Source organism: Furipterus horrens, unplaced genomic scaffold (genome assembly GCF_987537825.1).
Source record: "Furipterus horrens unplaced genomic scaffold, mFurHor1.1.pri manual_scaffold_7, whole genome shotgun sequence".
Taxonomy (NCBI): Eukaryota; Metazoa; Chordata; class Mammalia; order Chiroptera; family Furipteridae; genus Furipterus; species Furipterus horrens.
Window position 1 is genome coordinate 83,882,971 of NW_028327177.1, and position 25,359 is coordinate 83,908,329.

At 49.8% G+C, this 25,359-nt stretch overlaps 1 protein-coding gene across 3 annotated transcripts in view; it reads left to right on the top strand.

Moving 5' to 3' along the window:
• Positions 1–25,238, top strand: part of LRIG1 (leucine rich repeats and immunoglobulin like domains 1) — a 103,780-nt gene extending 78,542 nt beyond the window's left edge. For 2 of the 3 annotated variants that reach the window (XM_090283867.1, XM_090283868.1), the window contains 14 exons: positions 270–413; positions 2,594–2,737; positions 5,277–5,420; positions 7,467–7,547; positions 13,465–13,536; positions 14,316–14,387; positions 18,176–18,339; positions 19,318–19,638; positions 20,853–21,134; positions 21,637–22,056; positions 22,634–22,759; positions 23,224–23,370; positions 23,936–24,214; positions 24,321–25,238. In XM_090283867.1, coding sequence (XP_090139993.1) covers positions 270–413; positions 2,594–2,737; positions 5,277–5,420; positions 7,467–7,547; positions 13,465–13,536; positions 14,316–14,387; positions 18,176–18,339; positions 19,318–19,638; positions 20,853–21,134; positions 21,637–22,056; positions 22,634–22,759; positions 23,224–23,370; positions 23,936–24,214; positions 24,321–24,580 — 2,656 coding nt within the window. In that variant the 3' untranslated portion in view covers positions 24,581–25,238. The remainder of the gene's footprint in view (positions 1–269; positions 414–2,593; positions 2,738–5,276; positions 5,421–7,466; positions 7,548–13,464; positions 13,537–14,315; positions 14,388–18,175; positions 18,340–19,317; positions 19,639–20,852; positions 21,135–21,636; positions 22,057–22,633; positions 22,760–23,223; positions 23,371–23,935; positions 24,215–24,320) is intronic. The other variant, XM_090283869.1, reaches the window with a different exon arrangement.
• Positions 25,239–25,359: the final 121 nt, after the last annotated feature.

A 25,359-nucleotide genomic window follows, 5' to 3' on the forward strand; every position in this document is an offset into this window, starting at 1 on the left:
TAACCCACCTCCTCTCTGCAGAGTCATGGGTACCCAGGAGAAAATTGGCATGCCCACTCGCTCCGGAGCTCTTGACCCCCTTTCACTCAGCCACGTCCAGTCAGTGCTGGTGCCTGCATGGTGGGCTCCCGCTGCACGGCCAGCTCCCCTGGAACCTCCTCACCAGGATTTCCCCTGCTGCCTCGGAAACCCAGCAGGAACTGAGTGGGAATGGTTGTAGGTGAGGTGTGTGTGCAGACGCTCTGAACGCATCGTCTTTATATCTTTAGGGACCTTAATCGGAATCGGATCCGGCTGATTGAGGGCCTGACGTTCCAGGGGCTTGACAGTTTGGAGGTGCTGAAGCTTCAGCGAAACAACATCAGCAAGCTGACGGATGGAGCCTTCTGGGGGCTGTCCAAGATGCATGTACTGTGAGTACAGGGCTCGTTTGGGGCATCTGGGACTTGTGTGTGGTCTCTTTAAGTCACACGTACATGTTCATCAAGCTCCCTGCCCCAAGTATCATTTAGGACTTCAGCCCAAGCCAGCCCCCTGCCCTTTGGACTTCAGCTGGGCCTAACTCAGTGTCTTTTGGGACTTTGCCAGATAAGTCTTTTCCTTAAAGGTTAGGAAAACCTCTTGTGTGGGGTTATAGTGGATTCAGTGGTGTCAGTTGGTTAGTGAAGATGGAAGAGGGAGCCATTTTTCTGGGCTCCCTTTCATGGACTGTTGAGCAGGTTCCCTTTGCGCATGTCCTCTCCTCTGGCCTGCACCCTAAGGAGATGTTCCCTCTCTCCAATTTGGGGTTTGACAGTCTTGATGTGCAGGTGGACCAGAAATGTGTAGTTCATTCTGGGAGATTTATTTGTCTTGGTGAGTTAATCAGGGCATCGGCCCACATGTCCCCTTGATCCAGAGAGCAGATGTACATTTCACAGGACTCACCTGCTCGCCAGAGCAGTGCAGAATGGCAAGAACGCACAGAGAAGGGCAGAAAAGGCAGTTGCTCATCTTCTGTTTTCAGACATTTAAATTTGTTTATTGTTAATCCAAAGTATATTCTTCTCGTAGCTGTAAACGTACTTCAGATTGTGAGGAAAAGTAGTGATTGCCCACCCGCCCGCCCTCCAGTCCCTCTTCCAGCAGTGTGTTCCCAAGAGGCAGTCACTTCTCATTTCTCTTCCTGTGTTTTCTGTTTGTAGTTTATATACTTATACCACTATCTTGATTTGTCAACTTGAGATTTCTTGCTTCATGGTCAATGGTTTAACTTATTCAAGACACCCTTCCAGTCTCTATAATTGATGTCATTACATTTATCTTTGATTTGTTATCTTTGCCACTGAAATAAAAAAAAATTCTGGTTCTTGTTCCATCAACTCTCTCTGCTGTGTATCAGTGACCATGCCTCCTTCTCATACACACACACACACACACACAAGTGAGGGCATTAGCATTACTCTTCTGTTTCTCGCTCTCTTTGACATACCCCTTTGATCGGCTGTACTTTTTTTTTACATATTTAGGAAACTTTTACTTGACATCCTTAAAACTGTCGTTTTAGACTTTGAAATTAAGTGGTTGTGTGCTGGGTGGGCTGAGATAAAAAGAATTCACAGGAAAAAATGCAGTTAGCACATACCATGTAGTTTTTATGTTGAACAAATTCATACAATTTGGAAGTGATCAGTGGCCTTAGAGGTTAACTATAAATTTAGTGCTTACTTTTTGTGCAGCAGCAGAAAGTGAGATTGGTAACAGCAAAACGTGGTTGCCCAAAGTCCTCGTAATACTGAATGTGGGCAACATTTAAATGAGTAATTTTCATTCTTGAGGTCGGGGGCATCCCCAGCCAAGTGTGCAGGGTCAAGAAGCTGGGTAGCAACCTTCTTACTTAATATACTTGGGGGGAACTAAAGTTCTTAGCACTAGATGAAGTTCTGACATGATTTTCTTATTTGCTTCTCGTAACAGCCCTGTGAAGTTAATATTCTTGGATACCTCCATTTTCTACATGTTCAGATTCTTTCAACCCACGGAGTAGCAAAATTGGGATTTAAATCCAAGTAGTCTGACCCCGGTGCTAAAGCCATGTCCCTTGATGCAGTGTTCCAGAGCCCAGACGTGGTTAGCCAAATCTGGGTGTGAATTCTGGCCCCTAGTTTCTTGCTCATCTGTGGAATCTCAGCCTCGATTTTGTCATCTGTAAAATGAGGATGATAATGAAAGCCAACTCCTATTCTGTCTCCTTTCACTTTTTTTCATTGGCCCTGCCCTCTGCTTGCAACTCCTCTGCCCATGTGTGTGCTTGGTTCACATGTCATTCAGCTGAAAAGGAAGCTTCTCCTTGTCTTCTAAGCTCTCTTAAGTTGGCTTGGAAACCCACTACCACCTGTTTTGGTTTGCCCATCTGTTTAGGTTTGCCTGTCTTGTCCTAGCTGGTGGGGGGAGGAGGACGGGGACACACACACACACAGACACCCCATGCACTGTTAGATCCTTGGTGCCAACCAGTGGATCTTTGGTGTTAGATCCTCAGTGCCAGTTTATTGCTGCCTGTGTAGTTGTGAATAAGAGCCCACCTTCATCCTGCGTGTGGCTATCATTGCAGGCACCTGGAGTACAACAGCCTGGTGGAAGTGAACAGCGGCTCACTCTACGGCCTCACGGCTCTGCATCAGCTATACCTCAGCAACAACTCCATCTCCCGTATTAGCCGGGACGGCTGGAGCTTCTGCCAGAAGCTACACGAGCTGTGAGTGTTGTCCCACTTTGCTCTGTGCTGTGTAGAGACATTACCTGTAGGGGACCCTCCAAAGCCCAGAAAGCCTAGGCCTGGCCAAACCCACAGCACAGTGGACTAGGGAGGGCTCAGAGGCAGGCACTGCCTATTCTGGAGGGAGGCCATGACCCAGCCACAAGGCCTAGAGCAGGACCCCGAAGCCTAGCAGACCTCAGTAATTTCTGCTTGATTCCTTCCTGATCCCCGTTCTGTGTCCCCTAGGGGTAGCGCTAGGGCCTTCTTGGGCTTGGAGAAAGCCCCTGGGGTCGAGTCCTCTGGTGTCGCAGGGCAGTCTGCAGGTGTGTTCTCTTCACAGCTGTTTTAAGAGCTGTTGCATGTTAAAGGCTATACTGGACTTCTTTAGTGAAGGAGTTATTTGGGCTCAAACAGAAAGAACAGTGAACCTGAGAGATGGTGATATGCCAACAGTGGGGACATTCACACGGCCTTGCAGTCTGCCTTGCTGCCCATAGACAGTTGCCACAGTGGCTCTGCCCCCTTCCCCACCTAGTGTCCCCCTGGCTTGGTGGTGAGGCTCCTGTGCTGACGTGACTGCTCACACTTCATGTAAGTGGACAGCCCTCATCCCATTGGGAGATTCCCAGATGGAGCCTCAGCTGGGACTGAGGTCTCTTGAGCCGGTGTTCACGCTTCCGGAGTCGAGTGGTGACGGACTTCTTAGATCGGGGGTACGGGGGTGCTGGCTGCCGTGCCAGGGTCAGTGACTAGTGATGGAAGCAGCATTGCAGGGACTCAGTGAACACGCTGATGTCCGTTTGTTCATGTTCCATGTCTAGAAGATTGGTTGTTTTGGAGGAAAAAAGTGGATTCTCATTGTGTTTATTATTTCAGTTTAATATGTTCAAAGTTTCTCAATTCTAGTTTAGTCCAATATGTTTCTTTACTTTTTTAGAAGGGGTTTGATGGGTTTTCTTTTCTAGACTTTACTGTAGGAAAAGATTCACCCACTAAAGCAAATAATTGTTATGAGTGACAGTCCTCTGTGTGTCTGGCCTCTCGATCTTACCAGGCAAACTTAGGGGGATGTTTAAACATACTGTTGAGTCTTGCAGCTGTTGGTTTCATCTGGGTTTCCATGTCCTTCCCTCCTGCTTCCCTCCCCCACATACCTTGCACTGACCTGGAGTTTATATTTCAGTGAATCCATCATTCCCTAAAGCAACAATCAGTGGTCCTGCCTCTTTCCTTTTCCCTTTCCCTTTCCTTTGATTCTGTGAGTGTGCATCTGCGTGTTAACCCTTTGGGTTGAGTTTCAGAACCCTTCACAGCAGTGCTGTTGCATAGTATTCTCACTCCTGTCAGGCTGTCGGCTCAGGCTGTGACCCCGCTTGGGGACTCCCAGGACCCACTGTTCTCTGTCATCCTGGCCTGGGAGCCCGGGAAGCAGGAAGGGTCTTCTAAGTCCCCCATACTGGAGCTAGTCCAACTGCTAAGGTGCAGGGCACTCCTCTGAATTGCTGAAGGTTGATGTGGGTCCCTGGGCTTGAGGCGTCAGTGGAGAAAGGCCAGTGGGCAGTGTGAGGCTTTCTTCTGCATCCATTAGAAGGGGCGGAGGAGGTCACAGCATTGTGCCCTCAGCAGCCTGACAGTTTGCCTGACACCCAGGGAACGTTGGGCCCTGGCTCAGGACTGCTTTCCAGCATGTTCCCACCCCTCCTTTCAGCTAAATTCTTTAATTGCAGATGAGGATGTAATTTTGATCTCCGGCCAGGTCTTTGCAACGGACAGATACCATGACTTATTTCTCTAGGAGGGATGAATGTTACTCCCTGCTGCCTTTAAAAACTTACTAATTTTCTCGGAACTTATTTTCCATATTCCTGCCCCAGACCAAATTTCCCATTTTTCACCGATAGGTGGCTTAACATGCCAAGTAACCAACCCAGGCAGGGCTGTGTCAGAGGTCCAAGGTGTGCTGGGAGGAAGGAAGGTTTGATTTTGATGATCAGGGAAGGTGTCCCACTTATGGGGGCAGGGGGTGCTGTCATCCCAGAAGTCTGGACAGGAGATAGGCGCTGAGGGTAGTGCCTAAGGAAAACGTGAAGCACTGTGAGGGAGGCTTGTTCCAGGAGGTGACTAGGGGTGCTCTCTGCTAGACGCTGTAGGGAGCCTGACTGGGCCACCCTGCTCACTGTGGGCATGCCCCTTGGGTCCTGTCCAGAGTCCCAGGCCCCTGATGTGAAAGGTACTTCGTAGCCTGGATCGGGACAGACCATGGGCACAGACACAAAGGGGTTGGAACCTTGAGCGTTCTTGAGTTGTGTGTCCTCATGTAGTCCTTAGTCTTACACGCTTCCATGACCTCCAAGAACATTCCAGCAGTCACAGTCCTGATGGGTCTCCAGCTGCCTGACCACTCTTGCCCTTGGGATACTTGTGTGCGTGTTCCTTCCCACTGAGACCCAGCTGGCCGTGGCTTGCTGTTGAGGAGAGAAGAGGGTGACTCTGTGCAACCTGATGGTGACATTTGCTTTCTTCTTGCCTTCCTCAGGATTCTGTCCTACAACAATCTCACCCGGCTGGACGAGGAGAGCCTGGCTGACCTCAGTAGCTTAAGCATCCTGCGTCTCAGCCACAATTCCATCAGCCATATTGCAGAAGGTGCCTTCAAGGGACTCAAAAACCTGCGTGTCTTGTACGTCTTTCACTGTGGGGTTGATAGAATGAACGGGTCCTGGCTGGGAGGCAGGATAGGCCAGCCAGCTGTTTCGTTGAAGTCTCTTTCATTGGCTGCCGGTCAGAATTGGGTCCAAAACTGACCTGTTACATGTGCAATGTCACACTTTTATATAATCAACTGAAAAAGAATTGGTTGAGCAAAAAAAATGCCCCTCACTTCCCCAGGATGGTGCCTATGGAGTGATGATGACTCAACCAATTGTGGCTAACGAGTGTTAATTCCCACAGTCAGCTGTGGGGTGAGGGGGTCATATGGTCGGGAGAAGCTTCCCCTACTGAGCAGTCTCCAGGATGGTGGGTATGTGGGCAGTCTTTCAATCTCAAGTTCTCCCTCTGCCACTTTCATTTTGAGTCCTGAATGCTTTCTGTTTGGACCAAGGGAGTGTTGAAGGTCATCTCTTGGGGACCCTGTGTCTCGGAGGCCCCATTTCCAGGAGAGGGAATTAGAGGATCCTGTGTTTTCCCTTCAGCGTAAATGGAGGCAAGAATGTCATTTCTCTCTAAACTTTGAATTAGGTGGAGTTGCCACAGTTGCTACAGGATACTTTCCTGGGACTTAAAGTTTTTTAGTTGCTGGCTTCAGAGAGCTTCCAGGCAACTATCGGCATAAAGCCCCCAGAGAAGGGGGTATGGTTTCAATAGTAGTGGTGGGTTCTGAGGCCTCCTTCCGGCCCTGCCCACTGTAGAAAGAGGGCCTGTTCCCGTTTCAGGGAGGAAGGCCTTTGCACTTGCACCTGCTGGAGGGCAGGGTGGGCTTCGATGCTGAGCCATTGTTGGGGCATGTGAAACAGCCCAGATGCCAGGCTATTCAGGCTGAGGTCAGCCTCAAGCCCTTTGAAGGCCTGAATAACAAGGTTGGGAACATTCCGACTGAGTGGGCCAGGAAGAAGAGAAAAGATTTGGCAGCCAGGGCTTGGAGCGGGTAGACAGGCACACAAAGCCGCAGCCCCATGTCCCAGTTTTTAGCATGTAGATAATAGGGAGGAACCCCATTGAAAGAAGTGCCTTCCAGCAGCAGAATCTCAGCTCTTTGAGCTTCCTACTGAAAAATAAAGGTCAGAGCAAGCATTCCACTTTGCGGTCAGAGCTCCCTCCCTGCTGGCACTGTGGAGTCCTTCCAAAGGCTCATGGGAGCTGAGCACAGCATCCTCTCTGTTCCTGGCCCATGTCTACAAGGGCTTGGAAGAGGAGGGTGTAAGTACTGAGAACCTTGTGGAGAGTTGGGGAGGGCCCACCATGTGCCAGATGAGGGCCTGGTTGCCAGGTGGGACTTCTCACCTGGTGCTGTGACCTGCCCTTAGAAGCTGGGAGTGGAAGCTGAATCATTGGCCTTATGATTTGCATTATTAGAGAAGCCTGGGCTGAGAAGTTGGCCGTATCTTCTCATCCTGAAAAATGGGTTACAACTCTGACTCAGCACCCAGGTGTTGTCCCTGGCTCAGAGTCAGGGTATTTGCAGGCCCTGTGAAAAGATGGGAGCTCCAGGCTCCAAACCTACTTACCAGCATGGAGGTGGCCCCTGGAAAGGCCCCATGCCCAGGACTCCTTCTTCACTGTCCCTTTCCTGTGGGTGCTCTTTGCAGTTTCTTGGTCCAGTCCAGAAAAGGGATTCTGGGTGTGGTCTGACTCTCAGTGCCAGTGGCCAGACATCTGCTCTCTGGGGTGGAATACAAACCAGGATTCCTCGTGGACTGTTTGCACGTCTCCTTCCCCGGCCTTGGCCTCAGCCAACTTGGAAGCAGTGCAGGGAGCTGGGGAAAGCTCTTGCTCAAAGCCTGTGTCAGCTTTGTGGGAAGGCTGAGAAAGCCAGGCCATGCCACAGGGGGTGCAAACCTGGGTTTGCTGCGGCTCACTGGTCATGCTTCTCTTGACCATATGTGACAGCTGGGCACCTAGAATGCTCCTTGATATTTCAGCTTCAGAGTGTCAGTTTGTCCTCCAATTCAGGTTGAAGAACAAGCTGAGAACTGGATGGTGAGCTGTCTTTCTGTCTTCTCCCCAGGGATCTGGACCATAATGAGATTTCAGGCACAATAGAAGATACCAGCGGTGCCTTCACGGGGCTTGACAGCCTCAGCAAGCTGTGAGTATCTACCGTTTGACATTCTGGAAGCTCCTGCACTTGAAGACAGTTCTTGGCTCCCCCCATGCCTCCTTTGTTCTGGGTTCAGCTAGAGGAGAGCTGTCTGACATTTATCTTCTTTTTGTCTGGGAAGAAAAATCCAAATATGAGAGTGGGAGACATCCCACCTTCTCTCTGGCCAGTGGTCTCATTACTGCTTTGGGCATTAGATTCTTTAGGTTAAAGACCTGGTATCTAGAGGCCTGTTGGAGCTTCTCTCCCAGTTTATTTATGACTGATGTGAAAACAGCCAAATTTTTTGTTGTTCTTTGCACAAAGGATTCTTGCCCTCTTGCTCAGTTTCTAGAAATTATGTGAAATGTCTAAAGCCAAATACCTCTTCAACGTTATGAGTCCTCAGTCAGTATATTTGTCATAGGTCACAATTTCAAACAGAAACAGTCATTTAATATGGGTAATGTAGTAGCTCTTTTTTTATTCAAAATGTCTGTCTGTCTGTTTTCTTTAAGTTCTTAGAATTTACCAGTTACTCTCAGTTACTCTCACAACATGTTATATAGAACAGTCTCATAAGGGCAGGCTGTTACGCAACCTTTTTGTAGTTGAGGACACAGAGCTGAAGGGATTTTGCCCAAGACCACACAGCTGGTAGGTGGCAGAGTCAGAATTTGCCTGTGTGGCCCCACAGCCCAGGTTGGATCTCCCTTACCCCACCCTTTCTCTGCACCTCATCAGCACTTTCTGCAGATGCTGCTCAAGCAACATGCAGGAGCAGGGACTGGAGCAGTTATTACTGTTCACTAGCTACTCAGATGGAGGGTTCAGAGGAGGGTGAGACACAGAAGACAGCCACCGCTCCTGTCCCTGAGCCCGTCCCTGACAGCAAGCCGGATAGAGTGTCAAGTAAACATTTGGAAGCGGCAGCACAGGGTCCTAGGGAAAGCCTGTGGGGGGGGGGGGGTTGGGGGGGGTCTGTATAGTCACTGTTTCTGATTTGTTTTGAAAAGTGAGGTTTTCATACCTTTTGTACTCTGGGTTCTGAGTGAAAAGAAGCTGTTTGGGATCTTTGAGGACTGTATCTCATCTTGAGCATCCTGTATTCTGACAGCATGTCAAAAATCCCAGTCAGTCTTCTTTTTCTTCCCTAAAAAACTGCTCTGTTCTCCCCACCTCCTGACCCCTTTGCCCGGGACAGCACAGGACGTGGGGCAGAGGAGCCCCAAGCTGGGAGTTTGGCAGTGGGGTGGGGAGCACCTGGCCAGCCACACAGCACAGGCCTCACTGTGAGAGCTTCAGCCACAGCTGACAGAGGTGTGAGTGGGACAAGCTGGCACACTCGGGTCCTTGTGGGGCATGTCCCAGCAGAGGAACCGGAGTCGTTGGTGGGTGTCATGGCTTCCAGGTGGCTCTTCCTCCATGTGAGGTGTGGTGGCGCTCCAGGATTTCTGGTTCTGGATAAACCAGGCTGTGTCCACAGCCTGGACCACCTTCCTAGCCAAACCACGTGCTGTTGTTCCCGGTGTTTTCTGCACTTCATCCTGCTGGGCCAGATTCCACAGTTCTATCTTAAGTCCCAAGAAGTTAGCGCAAACCCGTGCTCCTCACTTGCACTGTGGTTTTTGACAAGGGAGCCCCATAGCAGTGGGTTCCACACTGACCTGCAGCTGAAACTCCAGAGAACTTGTTAAAACAGAGTCTCCAGCCTCCACCCACCCAGCCCCACTGATCAGACTCTTGGGGCTAAAGACTTTGTGTCTGTGGAGGGCGGACTGGAAAAGAGAGAGATGCATGTAATTGGACAATAATAATTGCTTCATATGATTATATATATGCAGTCATTTAGGTGGGATGGTACTGTAGTTATGTTGCAAAAGCAAAAAACAAAAACAAAAAAGGAAGATTCCTCCTCTTCTTAGATATAAAAAACATGGTGTGATGCCTCTGATTTGGATTCCGAGTCATCTGGCCCGGCGGGGAATGGGAAGCAGGTAGAGGCAGAGAAGAAGTAAGGCTGGCAAGATGGGGGGTGGTTGCAGCTGCATGATGGGCACATGGGGCACATGGCACTCTTCCATCAGCCGTGAAGCTGTGCGCGATCTTCCATGTTAAATGGGAAAAGGAAAGCAAATGCTTCTCTGTGATTCTGGTGCCCATTTCTGATTAAAAGCCACTGTGCCTGGCATATGAAAGGTCTGGAGTGAGCATTGGGGGAGGAAGGGAGTTAGGGAGAGAGGAAAGGAGGAAGGAAGGAATAAAGGAGAGAAGCAAGGGAAGAGTGCTTTGATCTCTTCTCCACTCAGAGCACTGCCTGGAAGCTCTGTGGCATGGCCATGGCTGGGGAACGTAGCCGTGAGCAACACCACATTGCCCCATCTGAGTGGCCTGGCTGCAGTCTTTTGGGGTTCCATTAGAAGTGGGGAGCAGGTTGGTACAGAGAATGGCTCTGACCCACATGGGTTGCAGTCAGTGGACCTGATAGGGGTTCACCTTTAAAGCACCTAAGGGATGATGTTCAGGGAATCTACCTTAGAATGGGAAGGTAGGAACACTCTGGTATTCACTCAGTTATTCAAGGACCATGCCAGAGGCTAGACCTAAATTGTTTTCCAAAAAAAAGAAAGGATGAGCAGCAGAGCCATAGAAAGCCTCCGTCTGTGAACATTGGGCGGATGTGACCCGGCCTGTAAGTTCTGCAGCTGCTGAACAGCCATTTTGGATGGTTCTTCAGACTAGAGCCCCTGGCAATGGAAGGATGTTTCTAGAGTTCCTTCTCCCTTGTTTGCCTGTGATCGTTATACTCAACAACCCCACACCCCCCTTTCTTAATGTTTGTGGAACCTGCTGGGGGCATGCAGTGTCCGAGGATGTGAGGCAGGAGGGGAGGATTTCTGCAGCATAGACTAGAGGCAGAGGAACACTCAGTCTTTTGTGTGCAATGGGTGATGCAAGTTCCTGCCACATGGGTCCAACTCTGTCCTCCCCACCTCCTGACCCCTTTGCCCAGGACAGCTCAGTGGGGGCAGGGGATCGCATGTGTGAACAGTGGTTTTGGGACAATATGCGGCATTGGGTTATGGGGCCAAGCATCTTGATTCCTGCGGGGTGGAGTGGGCCCTGGTAGGTCCTGACCCCAGGTTGGGGTGGGGGAGCTACTCTCAATCATCATAGGCACTACCTTAGCACCCCCCACCCCCAGGGTTTGCAGGGTTGCTTTAACAAGAGCCCAAAGACCTTTGGGAGCCCAGCTAGGTTGGCCGGGAGATGCATGAGAGGGTTTGACGGGTGGCTTCTCAGGGTGCCTGTCTGCTCTGAGTTGGTGGTACAGGGAGATTGGCCAGCGGCCCGTTTTCTGGGAGCCTTAGGTCAGGTGGAGTCAAGTCTCAGTGGCCCGCAACCACAAGGGACAGCACACGCGTCCTCCTAGGTCAGAGTCCAGTTCTTCCTTCACACAGCAGCCCTGTCAGTGGTGTCACCATCTGCTAGCTGAGCCCTGGCCCCCACCCCCCAGATGGCTTCTGGGGGCTGTAAGGACCTGTTGTCATCATTAGAAATAGCAGTCTTCCCTCATTGTGAAAGAGGTCAGTGAAACTAATATTTAATGGATGAAATAAAGCACAGCCTTTTCCTCACTCTGGTTTACGGGAGATTTCACTGCAGTTCAGAACATTTACTAGGACCTGCCTCGTCCCGGGGAGCTGAGTAAGGCGAGGTGGGCGGCACTTTGGGAGAGTGGGGTGTATGCCTTTTGGGCTGGGAGGGAGGCTGGTGAATGTGGCCGCTGGTCTCTATGTACTTGATTTATTTGTTCTAAAATAAGTTTCAGATTGAGAGAGGTTGTTGAGACTCAGGATGAGATTGTTTTCACATCCATGCAGACTGCCTTTGAGAGAAAGAAAAGGCAAAGCGATCTTTGGCTTTCATGCTCCCCTTCACCTCCAGAGGCAGGAAACAGAGCTGGCTTTGTTGGAAGGCTGAACTCAGAGTTACTGGTGGAGCTGCTTAACTGGAGGCCCTGAGAGAAGGCTCTGTTCCTGATGAAGTGGGGGTATCGGGAAGCCCCTCAGAAGTGGCCACATGGGCTCATGGTACCCGGGGAGCAAGCTGAGAAAGCCCCTCTTCCAGTGCTCCTGGCACTGCCTGACTCATTCCACATCTGATACTATCTTTCTGAGGGCAGCAGCATCCTGGTATTAGCCTAGGTGGCCCGGGAGCCCTTTGCAGTTGTGCTGAAGCAAAGGCCCATGGGAGCTGCCCTGCTGTCTTTCGATTTCTTCAAGGGTACATTTCCTTTCCTTTGTCCATTCAGGGAGGCCTGGTGCTTGCTGGTTTTTCTTGTGGGTCCCAATCTTAATGCAGGTCTGAAGGTGGAACCAGCCATTAGTTGAGATCTTTCTCCTGCTTCTCAGTGGATCCTGGACAAGGACTCCCCTCCCCACCCCATCCTGCATAAGGGGCTGAACCAGATTGGCTTTCTACACAGGCTTTCTGCCCTAACCACCTGCATGGGCTGCCTAGGAGTTGCTGTCCCAGATCTGGTGATCCTGAGATGGCCCAGGAGTTGACTCCCAGCAGTCCCATTTTTAACAAGCCCTGGTGATTATCCTGGTGTGCGTCAGAGTTGCAGAGCCCTGTAGCTGACTGTCCGCCGCATTCCCTCCACGGGTCTACTGCATATACTTCCTGTGCTAGCAGGAGGTGGAGGGAACACCTTGGTGGGCTCTCATCAAGAGTAACTGATAATGAGCCCTGGCTGCTGCGACTCAGTGGATTGAGCGCCGGCCTGCAAACCAAGTGTCGCTGGTTCGATTCCCTGTCAGGGCACATGCCTGGGTTGCACGCCACATTCCCTGTTAGGGGCGCCCAACAGGCAACCACACATTGATGTTTCTCTCCCTTCCCCTCTCTCTAAAAACAAATAAAATCTTTTTTTTTAAAGTTTTAAAAAAGTAACTGATAATGAGGAGGGAAAAACTGAAACTTGATTTTTTTCACTCCCAATATCTAGCATATTCTAAGTGCTGTCTTCCCTCCCCTGTCCAGAAACAAACCTTGCTTTGCCCTACACAGCCTAGTAGAAGAAGACTCGTTTCTTCCTTGCATATTGGGTAGGGGCATATCTGGGTTCCTAGGAAAACAACAGTTACTGCTAAGGTTGGGATTGGAATTGCCTGGAAGCAGGACTCTCTTCTCATAGGTGGGTGGTCCAGGGCTCCAGGCAGTAGATAACCTAGGAGGTTGATCTTTGATAACATGTCTGTCAGAGAGTTAGTGAGCCTGGACCCATTGACACCATTGACAGTCTGGGTTCTTGCTAAGGAGGCAAGGCACAGTGGCCATGCGGGCCCTTGGGGCCTCGCTAGGTGCTCCAGACGGGGGTTACGGAGCCAGCTTGATGGGCTCCCCCTGCCCTCTTGCCTTGTGTGGGAGCCTTCATCCCAGAATGCAGCTTTCAGAGGTGGGGGGTAGTTTTTGGTTCTGGAGTTTTCATTCCCTTCTCTGACTCTGTTTCCCTCACCGACACAGTGATCAGCCCCTTCTCTCCTCCAAGGCCATGGCTAAACTTCAGACCCCACCCTTGTGTGGTCCTTGGAGGGAGACAGCCAGGGCTGACCAGATGATTTCCACTTAACATTGCAAGGGGCCTTTTTAGGCAAGACAGTACATGCAATTCCAACCTGTCATCGCTGTTAAATTCTAATAAAGATGGGAAGTATTTCATTTCAGAAAGGGGAAGGCCTGTGTTTTTCAGATCCATAAACTCAGCGCAGGTCAGATTTCCACCTGCCTCTCACTGGACAGACTTAATCAGATAGCAGTACCCTAATTATGTATTCTCTTTCTCCAACCCTCCCATTTACCGCCCCACCACCACCACCACCACACCCTCCACCCATTTTTGGATGTTTGGAAACTGCAGGACTCTGTTTGGAAACAAGATCAAGTCTGTAGCTAAAAGAGCATTCTCGGGGCTGGAAGGCCTGGAGCACCTGTGAGTATCTTATAAGATCTTTCCTGACCCCAGGCCTGCCAAATGCAGGGCCAGGGGTGTCTGCTAGCAATTTAATCACATCTTTGTAAACCAAGAAACAGGGGATGTGGACATGCCAGCTGCATCCTTCTCATTATAAGTCATCTTCAACTTTGGTCTTTATTTTGCCTATGCCAGAGACAGTTACAGAACATTTCACCAGTTGGTGAGCTCCCAATTAATGCCATTGGAGTTCGGATAAACTCACTTTGCCTTTTTCTTTCCTGCCTCACCCCTGCACTGGCTTCTCCACAGGCCCCAGTGTCCTTCCCACCTCGGCGAGGGCACTTTGTCTTGGCCCAGGCCTGTACCTCCATTAGAACAGCCTAATGGGCTGACTACTTGCTGGGCTTTGCCAGGTGATTTTCTCCTCTGTGGCTGTCCAGAGCAAGATGACTCCAGTACTTGATTCTTAGTTTATTTTTGCCCTTGAGTCAAGTTCGATTTCTGTTGGGAAAAGTTTGCCTGTTGACTTGTTGATCAGGCCTTAACTTTGCTTTGATGCTCCCCTTAAGGCTGGCTTGGTTCCAGAGTTATTCCATATGCTGATGTCAACACATGTGAAATAGTAGCCACTTACAGTGGAATTATGAAAGGACATAGGGGTCCGGCTAGTACCCGTGGCTCATTTGCAAAACCAGGGCTGCCCTGAAGAATCCCTGAGCCTCTTAGCTTGAACACAGGGTGGACTTGACGGGTACCCAGAGTTCTTTGCATAAGTGAAGAGTATTCTTTTACAGGAACCTTGGAGAGAATGCTATTAGATCTATCCAGTTTGATGCCTTTGTGAAGATGAAGAATCTCAAAGAGCTGTAAGTACCTGGGACTCCAAGGCTGCCCCAGTTAACATGAGTAGAGAATTTAAGAGTAAGAAATGCCTTATCTGGATTGTGCCTCATCTTATGTAATTGTTGTGATCATTTATCATTGTATATAAGTTAAACTGTCTTTTTAAAAAATTCCCTGTGGGGACTTATTCTGGATCAGAGGTAAGCACACTTTTTCTTGAAGGGCCACATTGTAAATATTTTCAACTTTGTGGGCTGTAGGATCTCTGTCTTGACAACTCTTGTAGCAGGAAGCCATAGATAATACATAAATGGATGGGCGAGCTGTGTGCCAGTAAGCTCATTTACAAGACAGTGGGCCGCAGGCTGCTGGTTACTCCCACTGTTCTGAATGACATGCAGTGAATACTCAAGAACAGGCACACTCATCCCTTCAGTTGTGTCAGGGACAAGTTTTTATGTTTGGGGTTTGCTTCAAATGAAGGGCCTGTGTTGAGAGGGGCTTCTTTAATATACTTGGGGGACTGTGAGCAGGGCAGACGTATCTCTGGGATGGTCACACACGACTGGTGGACAGTGAGGTGGTGCCCAGCCCATATTTGTTTCGAAGGCCTCCTTTGAGTTCATGGTGGTAGTACTGCCATATAGACTGTCACCGTAGTCCCTTGGGTAACAAGAGTTAGAAGAGCTTCCTTTTGTCCTAGTCTGTGGAAGAGGAGGTAGTCTAGGTGTCCCAAGTTCCCTTTCTTTTTCCTTTACGTAAGTCTGATCCTGCAGCCTGTAAGTCCTAACCATAATATTAGTTGCTTCAAGGGGTGCTGACAGTGTGGCGAGGCCAAGGTTGGACATCTTTGCTCCCTGATTTTCTTCCTGAGGCCGCTCCTGGTGAACCCTAGACTGTGGGGGATGGTAGTAGGAATGGGGAAATAGGGAGCTCTAATCCTCGTAGTCGGAAACCAAAGCAGAAGCAGGTCTCTGGTAACACTCCTCTAGGTATGACCTTTTCTTTGCAGTGATATTCCAGTCTGTCGAGTCGGTGCTGTTCTGTAGAAGGGTCATGATTTTAGAACAGGAGTTCATAGAAGGGATGACAACATGGATAGATAGGTGACAAAGCACGTGTAGCAAAACATTTATTGTAAAATCTAAGTGGTGAGTACATGAGTGTTTATGTTGCATTTCTTTCAACATTTCCAGTTTTGAAACTTTTCAAATACAATGTTTGTAAGTTGAAAAGATCTAATTAAATGGGAAGAGGGTATTTTGAGAGAAAGAAGGAAGGACATGGAGACCAGATTTTTCTTTTGGCCTCCTAAAAATTGCAGTGTCTAGTTGGGATTAACTGGACCCTTCCAGGTGCTTGGTCACCCCTCACCTTCATGCATCTGCGGGGTTCTGGAGACTTCACCTTGGCCCTCTGCCTGGGTTTCCCATCAGTCATTGCACGTACCCAGCTGTGGCTGGCCCTGGGTCCAGCCTTCTGATGGGAGAAACAGTTAATTCCACTTGGTCGTTTTCTTCCCCCATCAGATCAAGGCAGATTGTACTGTGTGCTTAGTCACCCTCTGGGTAAATTTCCACATGTGATGATGAGAAACACTTGGAGCTGGAATCATGACAGTGCACCATGGAAGCCAGCAGAGTGCTGGGATAGCTGGCAGTGGCAGCCAAGGAAGTTGGCAAGGCTGTGCCTTTAGTTGGTGAGGGAGTAGTAGTGGTGGTCTGCGGTGCCTTGGAGTTGCTGGCCATGCTCTTGTCTCTCAGCTCAGCCTTTGTCTTTAAAGCAATGTGTGTGTGTGGACAGAAGGTCAGGGGTCAATGTCTGGCTCCTTTTCCTCTATATCTACCCTGTTGGTGCTAACTTATTATTTAGGAAAGCTTTCCCTCAACCCCAAGTGCCCAGTGGCTTCTGAGGTCTAGATGCTTGTTTGAGGTGGGTGTCATTGTGGAGGAAAAAGGAAGTCCTCGGGACCCAGGCCAACAAACAGACTCACTGTGTGGTATGAGGCTTGACCCTTGCACACGTGTTTCTGATCAAGGACAAATGGCAAATCTGTTTTCCCCAGTGTGTTCCTGTGGTTCAAATGAAGTATGTCCCTGTTCACCACAAAGTGCCTAGTCTCACAGTGAAGGCCCAGCATTTTCCTCTAGACTCTTGTGTCCAGTAACACCCAGGCTTTCCTGCTGACTACGCAGTCATGCCAAATGCCCCATGGATGGGGAGCTGTCAGAGCTGACGAGGGAGAGTTTTTTATGCTCTTCACCAAGGCGGTAAGGTTTCCAGTCCAGGCGGCAGCGTTTCCCTCCCAACACACACCCATGCTGGGAAGTGCCTCAGTTACTGAGCAGCACTCGGGCGTGTCCTCATGGTTCACTGTGACAGTGCCTCTGCCCCTAAGTAACTCCACAACACAACAGCCCCCCAGACGTCTCTAAGCACAGAGTTAGCTGCCCATCAAATAGAGATACAAAATCTAATTGTGGTGTTAAGGTCTAATAGGGGCAGACATCTCACTTATAATGGTTTTGAGAGCAATTATTTCAGTCTTTAAAAAAGTATTTCCAGGAATAAGTTTAGAGGTTCAACTAATCTGGGAGCAGAGGGGAACAGGAGGGAAGGTAGATTGTACTGGATTTACTCAGCCTTGGGTTCTTGGGCTTCCATTTCATCTTCCTGTGCTGTGTACTAGGGAAGCAGTTTCTCTGCTCATTAGAAGGCCGGAATGAAATGGAAGAAAACACAAAAACTGCCCATTTGGTTGCTTTGTTTGACATCTGAGCAATATGGTGGGTTGAAAAAGGAGGCTATCGTCGTGATACTGGCCCACGTGGCGCGTTGGGATTTCTAGGCATATGTCCGGGAGCAGTTGACAGGGAAGCAAGCCCGTGTGCCTCCTTTCTCGATCTTCGTCCTTGCAGGGGGCTGGACCCTGTTCTGCAGCACGTGGCCTTTAGGTCTTCCGGGAACAGGGCTGTGAGGCTCTTGGGTTGGCTTATCTTCGAGTGACTCCTCAGGAAAGAATGTCCACTGAGGTGGCAACTCCAATTTCTGTTTAAAAAGCTGACCCTCAGTTGCTGAGAAATTAAAAAGAAAATATTCTCTGTTTTGGTTGGAGCCTCACAAAACCAGAGTTGTGCATTCTCATGCTCCCTGTGCAGTGGCAGTTAACTTACAAGTGCTATTTAGGGAGCGGAGCCGACTTCTGCTGGCCTCCCAGTAGGGCCGGTATAGAGATAAATACACGAACAAGGCAGAAGCCGTTGGCTGGGCCTACACTTGGAAGAAAACACACAGTTTTGCCAAAGAAAAAGATAACAGCCATATAGAAACAGCCCTTCTCAGAACTTGTTTCAGAATTTAGATCAAAGCCTCTGATCAAAGTTGGAAGCTCCCAGTGGTTTATGAGGAGAGTGCTCCTCTTCCTATTGGATGGTCAGAGGCCAGGAGAGGTGAGCTGGCCTCTCCGGGGTTGGGTGAGAGCGGTGTCTGTCCTAGCACATGTGTGAACTCCAGCTTGGTGTTACTCAGGTTGGTCCTCAGGCCAGCATATCAGCGTCACCTGGGAGCCTGTTAGAAATGCTGAGTTTTGGCTCCAGCCCAAGCCTACTAAGCAAGAAGCTGCATTTTATCGGAATCTCCAGGTAGATTCTGGGTCATTGGAGAGGAGCTGGGAGAAGAATCACTTCCCATTGTGGTTTATGGGTGTGAATGATAGAAACTGGTCAGAGGGGACGGATCGTTGTGTGTTCTGGGAGAATACTGGTTTTTTTTTTCAGTCACACTGGAAGTGTCCCTTGTGTTTTCCTTGCAGCCGCATCAGCAGTGATAGCTTCCTGTGTGACTGCCAGCTGAAGTGGCTGCCCCCGTGGTTACTCAGCAGGATGCTGCAGGCCTTCGTGACAGCAACCTGTGCCCACCCGGAATCACTGAAGGGCCAGAGCATTTTCTCTGTGCTGCCAGAGAGTTTCGTGTGTGGTAAGACTGCCTTTGTTATTGTTTTCCATGAAGGAGGGCAAGAGCCAGGAGGAGCTCTTCATTATAGGAGTGATTCCTGTGATCAGAGTTAAACCCCAGTTCGTGGTTAACCAATCAGCTGCTGGATGCAATTTATTTTCCACTGAAACCACACATAGTATTTACTGCACAGTCGCCTTGTTATGTGGTTCTTAGCGTCCACGTGTTTAATCAGAAGGGAGCAGGGGTTGGTTCAATCACAAATCAGAAGAATCAGTTACGGGAAGATAGTTTGTGTTGTTTCAAGAGGGCTCTGGTGCCCGGGTTTAGCTGTGAATTTGTTCTGTGTGTGAGGCTGGGGTTTTAATGTTTCTTTTCAACCCCAAGAATGAAAGATTAAATACAGGAAGAACTAGTCTCAGGAGAACAGCTGCTGTAGTAAAAATAATTCCTTAGTGTTGACTTGCCCTCTTGCTGTTTCTCAAACCACTGAAATCTGTATTTGTAGTTTGAAATTCTTTTTTCTTCTTATTGTTGAAATGTAGCTCTTGCTGCCTTTCGCCCAGGGGCGATTGGGACCCAGCACAATAGCTCAGAGAGGAATAATGCAGCCTCGTGGTCAGTAAGATGTGGTCAGAGAGGGGTGAATTGGAGTTGTTCCTGGTCTGTGATCTGAGCAGGAGTGAGGGTGGGATTCCCAGGCCTGCCTGGGACTGCTGGACAGGTGAGTGCCCTGCTGCCTCCGCCCATCCTGCTGGTCTGCCTGAGCTTTTTGGCCCCTGCTCTCATGATCCTAACCAGGATCACCTCTAGGAGTATGGAGACCCCTATGCTCCTACTGTTGGGTGTAGCCGTAGCCAGTGTGCCTGCCAAAGTCCTCCTTCTCGTATCCAAGGATGTACAGGTCCCGCTGCGTCTGGCTCAGTTTATGTCACCTGGAATAGCAGGTGGTTCCTTTGTGTCCTAAATGCCTGGTAGAGCTGGCTCTTCTCTCCCCAGATGACTTACCAAAGCCACAGATTATCACCCAGCCAGAGACGACCATGGCTGTGGTGGGCAAGGACATCCGGTTCACATGCTCAGCAGCCAGCAGCAGCAGTTCCCCTATGACCTTTGCCTGGAAGAAGGACAACGAGGTCCTGGTCAACGCTGACATGGAGAACTTCGCCCATGTCCGGGCACAGGACGGGGAGGTGATGGAGTACACCACCATCCTGCACCTCAGACACGTCACTTTTGGGCACGAGGGCCGCTACCAGTGTGTCATCACCAACCACTTCGGCTCCACCTACTCCCATAAGGCCAGGCTCACTGTGAATGGTATGGAGGCGCCGTCTCATTATCCTGGTACTCGGCTCCTACGAGTCCACATGCAGCCATTCTTTCGGTTACCCATGTGGAGATGATGGAGGCGGCAGTAGCACAGCCCCATTGGAATCATCCTGTTTCCTACTGTTGGCCTGGGTTGCCCCATAGCAACTTTTGAAGATTAAAGGGTTATTTTCAGTGGTCTCTTTGTTTGGGGGGGACTTACTCTGTCCAGTTATTATGGTAACTGAAATTGGGAGCCCCTGCCTTGTATTGGGTGGTGGGGGCAGCCAGGCGCACCTCCCAGACGCTATGGCGTGCAAGGCCAGTATGACTGCTGTCCTGAGAGCAAACGGTCCTGTGGGTGTTTGACAAGCAAGTTTTACTCTGTGAACAGCTTTGGAGCCTATTGAGGTGGCTTTCTTCAAGACTGCTATTTGTTGTAGTGACTTTAGGGCAGAAGGAGGGAGGCACATAGCTTTACTAGTTAACCACCTGCACCGCTGTAATCTGATGAGATTTTCCTGATTATTAAACCTCTAATTAAAAAGTGCTAGAATTAAAGTGTTTTTAAGCCTTACAGGCCACAGAAAAACATACCCTTTACCACACTTTGGCTGGTTCTCTTGGCTTTTCTGAGAGCCCTCATTGTTTCTCAAAAACTCAGTGAACTGTAAGACTCCCCACCAAAGTAACCTTGATCAGAACATGTGGCTGGATGCTTCCCAATGTGTCAGGGGATATTTAGGATAAGAATGTGGGGAAAGTGCTTTCAGCTTGTGTGCGCGTAGTAACATGGCCCGGCGCCCCCTCTCCAGATGGTTTCCTCAGGAGAGAGCGCTCTCCCTCTGCTTTTGCCAGGGTGCGGGCACAACACCCTCCTTCTGTAATTGCCTCTTGCTGGAGCAGATGTTTGTGTTTTCCAGGCCCTGGCATTTGTGGGGTGCCCTGGTATAGGACATGATTACCATGTGAGAGATAACAGGGGAAGTGTTTCCTTGAAAGCCTTGGTTGGAGGGGGTGTCACCAGCCTTGGGGGGTGGGTACAAGAGAAATGGATGGAAATGCCCCAGTGTGGCCGTAAGTAGCTGGGCAGCCTTGGGGACCTATTTCTCCTCATTCAGAGGTGAGAGGAATGGCCGTAGGTAGACCTTGGCACGCCGGGTGGTGAGGTGGCAAGCTGACACCCAGGCTTTCCCATAACCTGACCTGATTGTGTTTTACAGTGTTGCCATCATTCACCAAAACACCCCATGACATCGCTATCCGGACTGGCACCATGGCCCGCCTCGAATGTGCTGCCACCGGCCACCCTAACCCCCAGATAGCCTGGCAAAAGGATGGAGGCACAGATTTCCCTGCTGCTCGTGAGCGACGCATGCACGTCATGCCGGACGATGACGTGTTTTTCATCACTGATGTGAAAATAGACGACATGGGGGTTTATAGCTGCACCGCGCAGAACTCTGCCGGCTCAGTTTCCGCGAACGCCACCCTGACTGTCTTAGGTTCGACTGTTGTTACACTGGGTGTATACGTGTGTATGTGGGTGTGTGTGAGAGAGTTTTTCTTCAATGTCACAGATACCTAGAGGCAAGGTTCTGAAACCACCTGTGGAGTGTTGAGGTTTGGGAATGTGGTGGGCTATTTCTGAAAGTATTTTAGGCTACTTCCTAAGATTTCTTTGAACGAGTGATTTCATCTCTTAAAAAAATAAGGCTTCGGTATAAAGACTGTGGATGAGAACTGCCTCTGAGTAGGGCAGGGTAGGTGTAGACACACAGGCCCATCACAGGACAGTTGAGGAACAGAAGACGTCAGTTCATTCCTCTTGTAGAAGCCACACCCAGCATGGGAATGATTCAGTCCATGTGTTAGAAGGGCTTCTGAAAAGCTTGCCACTCTAATCATAGGGATCTCACCTGGCATTTCACTGATGTGTTGGATTATCCTTTGTCCAGAAACCTCTGGGGCTCCCAGAATAACTGTAAGGTCTCCTCTGCCTTGCAGAAACCCCATCCCTGGCGGTGCCCTTGGAAGACCGTGTGGTGTCCGTGGGAGACACGGTGGCTCTCCAGTGTAAGGCAGCCGGGAGCCCTCCACCCCGCATCACCTGGCTTAAGGGGGACCGCCCTCTGAGCCTCACTGAGCGGCACCACTTCACCCCTGGCAACCAGCTGCTGGTTGTGCAGAACGTGGTAGCCGAGGATGCAGGCCAGTACACCTGCGAGATGTCCAATGCTCTAGGCACAGAGCGGGCTCACAGCCGGCTGAGCGTCCTGCCCAGCCCCAGCTGCAGGCGGGATGGCACCACCACGGGCATCTTCACCATCGCCGTGGTGTGCAGCATTGTCCTGACGTCCTTGGTCTGGGTGTGCATCATCTACCAGACCAGGAAGAAGAGCGAGGAGTACAGTGTCACCAACACAGGTGAGCCCCTACGGGCTGGGTCTGCTTTCAGGGTTGGGGAGAGCAGTGCCATTTGGGAGGGAGGCCAGGTCCAGAGGCTCTTTCTGGGATTTCAGTATATTAAATTCTAGAACGTTTGGGAATATGGAGCCATTCTGGACAGCTGAGGCTTTAGTGTCCTTGACGCTATTTCAACTTCCAGGAATTTAACATTAAATGGGAATCCTGTCCAATATAAGTACATTATGAGTTCTGCAATTTTCTGTCTCTTCAGTAATCCAGAGGCATCCTGGGCACACACTTTGTTGCCATGTAGGGGATTGTTGCAGTCATGATCTCAGTGTTGTGCCTCTGTAGCTCAGTCCCTTCCCATCACTACTTCCTCTTTTGTGCACTTGGGCATCACATTGCCACGCTTTTCACACCTGGGTGTAAAGTAGGCTCAGCAGGCCCTGGGAGGGCCTCTTGAGTGCAAGACTCCACAGAGTCTCTGCACGGCCTTGACAGCTGCCATTGGGGGATCCTGTGTCTCTGTCTGCATCCTTGTCACCACAAAGGACTGGGACATCCGGTGGATGACTGTCCTGTCTCCTTGCAGATGAGACTGTCGTGCCTCCAGATGTTCCAAGCTACCTCTCTTCTCAGGGGACCCTTTCTGACCGACAGGAAACTGTGCTCAGGACGGAGGTTGGTCATCAGGCCAATGGACACATCGAGAGCAATGGTAAGGCCTCTCGAGTCTTATGTGACTTCCCCTGAGCTGGAGGTGGCCTCCAGCCCGCTTCCAGGGCAGACACACAGCATTACGTTAAGCACGTTTTACCTGGAAGGCTGGTGGCTGAAGCCTGTTTGGTTTCTGGACCTCTCTGTGCAAGTTCTACAAAGTTAAAACCTCATCCCCCAGGAAGTCGCTATGTTGGGCTTAGCGTCTCTCACTAAGAGTTTTACCTCTCATGGTCAAAAGCTCTCACAAGGGTGAGCAACAGACATGTGCTCAGGGCAAGCTGATCCTTACAGGAACTTGTTAACAGGGCTAAGTGCTGAAAGGCCTGCCCGCTGGGAAGGCAGTCCTAGAAAAGCAGCCTGTGAACCACCACGCTAGAACAGATTTTAGAAATGGCTGTCCTCATCAGGCTCTCTGTGATGTGCTAGGCCCAGAGCTTCCAACAGTGCAGGGCTCTATTGCAGGTACGTGTCTGAGAGATGCAGGCCTCCTTCCAGAGGCGGATGCTCACGTCGTTACCTGCAGGCAGCCCAAGCTGTGCGTTGGGTACAGCAAGGAGCCGTGGAAAGTGATGGAGAAGGCCAATGGCATACCTGGTCCACAGAAGATGGGTATGCTTTCCTCAGGAAAAGTATTTTGTTCTTGAAATCCAAATCTGGGCTGACCTCGTTAATGATAGGACAAGACACATTATTGTCTAAGACTGTCTCAGATTTTGGTATTCAGTGGAAGCTGTGTGGGCCTGGCTCTCTCTGAGTTCAAGTAGGGTGTCTAAAATAAACCGATGGTGTGGTGAGTTAGACATGAACTTTCAGATTTATGAGCAACTTAAATAAAGGGCAAGGGCCAAATAAAGGACCTTTTCACCAGGGCTCTGGAGGTTCCTTTTCTAATTATTCAGAAGACTCCTGGCCCTGTGTGGGCTCTTCAAATGGGATTCCTTTCTGTGACCGAAGTTGTCTGACAAAGAATTTAATCTGAAATATTAAAACACAGAAGACCCCATCCTTAATGGTGTGGTGTTTGCCTAGTCCTTTCATGTGCACATCCTGGGGCGCAGGGGCAGCAGATTTTATTGATAAACAGTGGGGCTCTGGCCTCACAGAGGTGGCGTGCAGCAGCCTCTGGGGGTGGGGCCTCAGTTGATGGTTCTCAATGTCCGGCTGTGTCTTGCAGAGCACAGTGACCCAGTTGTATGCAGTGACTGCAACACTGACATGGACAGTCACTCTAAGGAACAAGCCTGCTCTCAGCCTGTGTCCAGAGACAGTACACAGCCAGCTACACTAAGCAGCCAGGAGCCTGGTGTCAGTGACGAAGAACATTCTCTACATCCAAGTGGTGGGACTGTGGACGGGTCTCATGCAGACTGCAGAGAGTCCCTCTACCCTAGTAACCATGATAGAATGCTGACGTCCTTGAAGAAAAAGCCAGGAGCACCTCTAGATGGGAAAGGTAAATGTTTACTTTCTTCCCAGGAGTCAGCAACAGCTGGGGAAGGCGGGGGTGGCACAGAAACAGCCAAGCTAGAGGGTCTGATGTGCCCTTTCTTTTCTTGTAGGGGCATCTTCGTGGACATTGGCAAGGTTGTATGAGCCAGACTCCATGCACCTCCAGCCTTCCTCTACATTAACTCCTGACAGTTCTGAGCTCACACAAGCCCCCTCGGGCTTTCCCGACATCCCCAGTGAAAGCCAGCACTTGCTTCTTTCCAATGGCCACCTCCCCAGAGCATGTGACTCCAGTCCTGAGTCTACACCACTGACAGGACAGCTCCCTGGGAAACAGAGTGGGCCGCTGCTGTTTGCACCGCAGATCTAGGCGTTGTCTACCTCAGCTTTTGTGTCCTTCCCTACAGGAAAGAGCGGTAGGAGAGGCAGTAAGGAAGCCTGGGTTCAAGTGTCACTGATCTGTACTGTTTTAACTTCCATGTGGAGTGTCAGTAGTTTAAAGGACTTGCAACTGAAGTCACAGAATACAGGAGGCTATTGTGTACAAAAGGCAGAAGATTATTTGATACCACTGTACATAAGAGTTTTCAGAGATTTCATATATATTATATATCTTTTACAGAGGATATTTTAATCTTTAGTGCATGGTTAACAGAAAAAAGTACAGTTTTGACAATGTTATTTTTCATATCAGGTTGCTGTTTAATTTTGGAAGGGGGGATAGTTCTAGTGCCTTAATGTATGGATGGAGTTTATAGAAGCTAAAAACCACATTTGCTCTGAGGAGTTTTAGTGGGTGGGAAGGATGGAAAGTCCTACTTGAGTTGCACATCATAGGACAAGCCCCTGGGATGCTTTACAGGCAGAAACTTGGTTTTCTTAGGAAGTAACGTCATGTCAGTATTTCCCACGTGTGGTGGCTTCTGCCACAGACCCCCTGTGGAGCCCAGACCTACAGGGGTCATGGACCTCTGCAGCAAGGGACTCTTTCTTGTAGGTTTGAGTTCTTGCTTTGACAAGCACAAGGGGGGGGGGGGGGGATGGTTTAATCCATAAGCATTTGGTCCAAACAATTAAGCCTTTCTTCCTTCTATGGTAAAAGCAAATGTGGTCTTGACAGTATCATTTGATTGTCATTTGAGGCTTTCT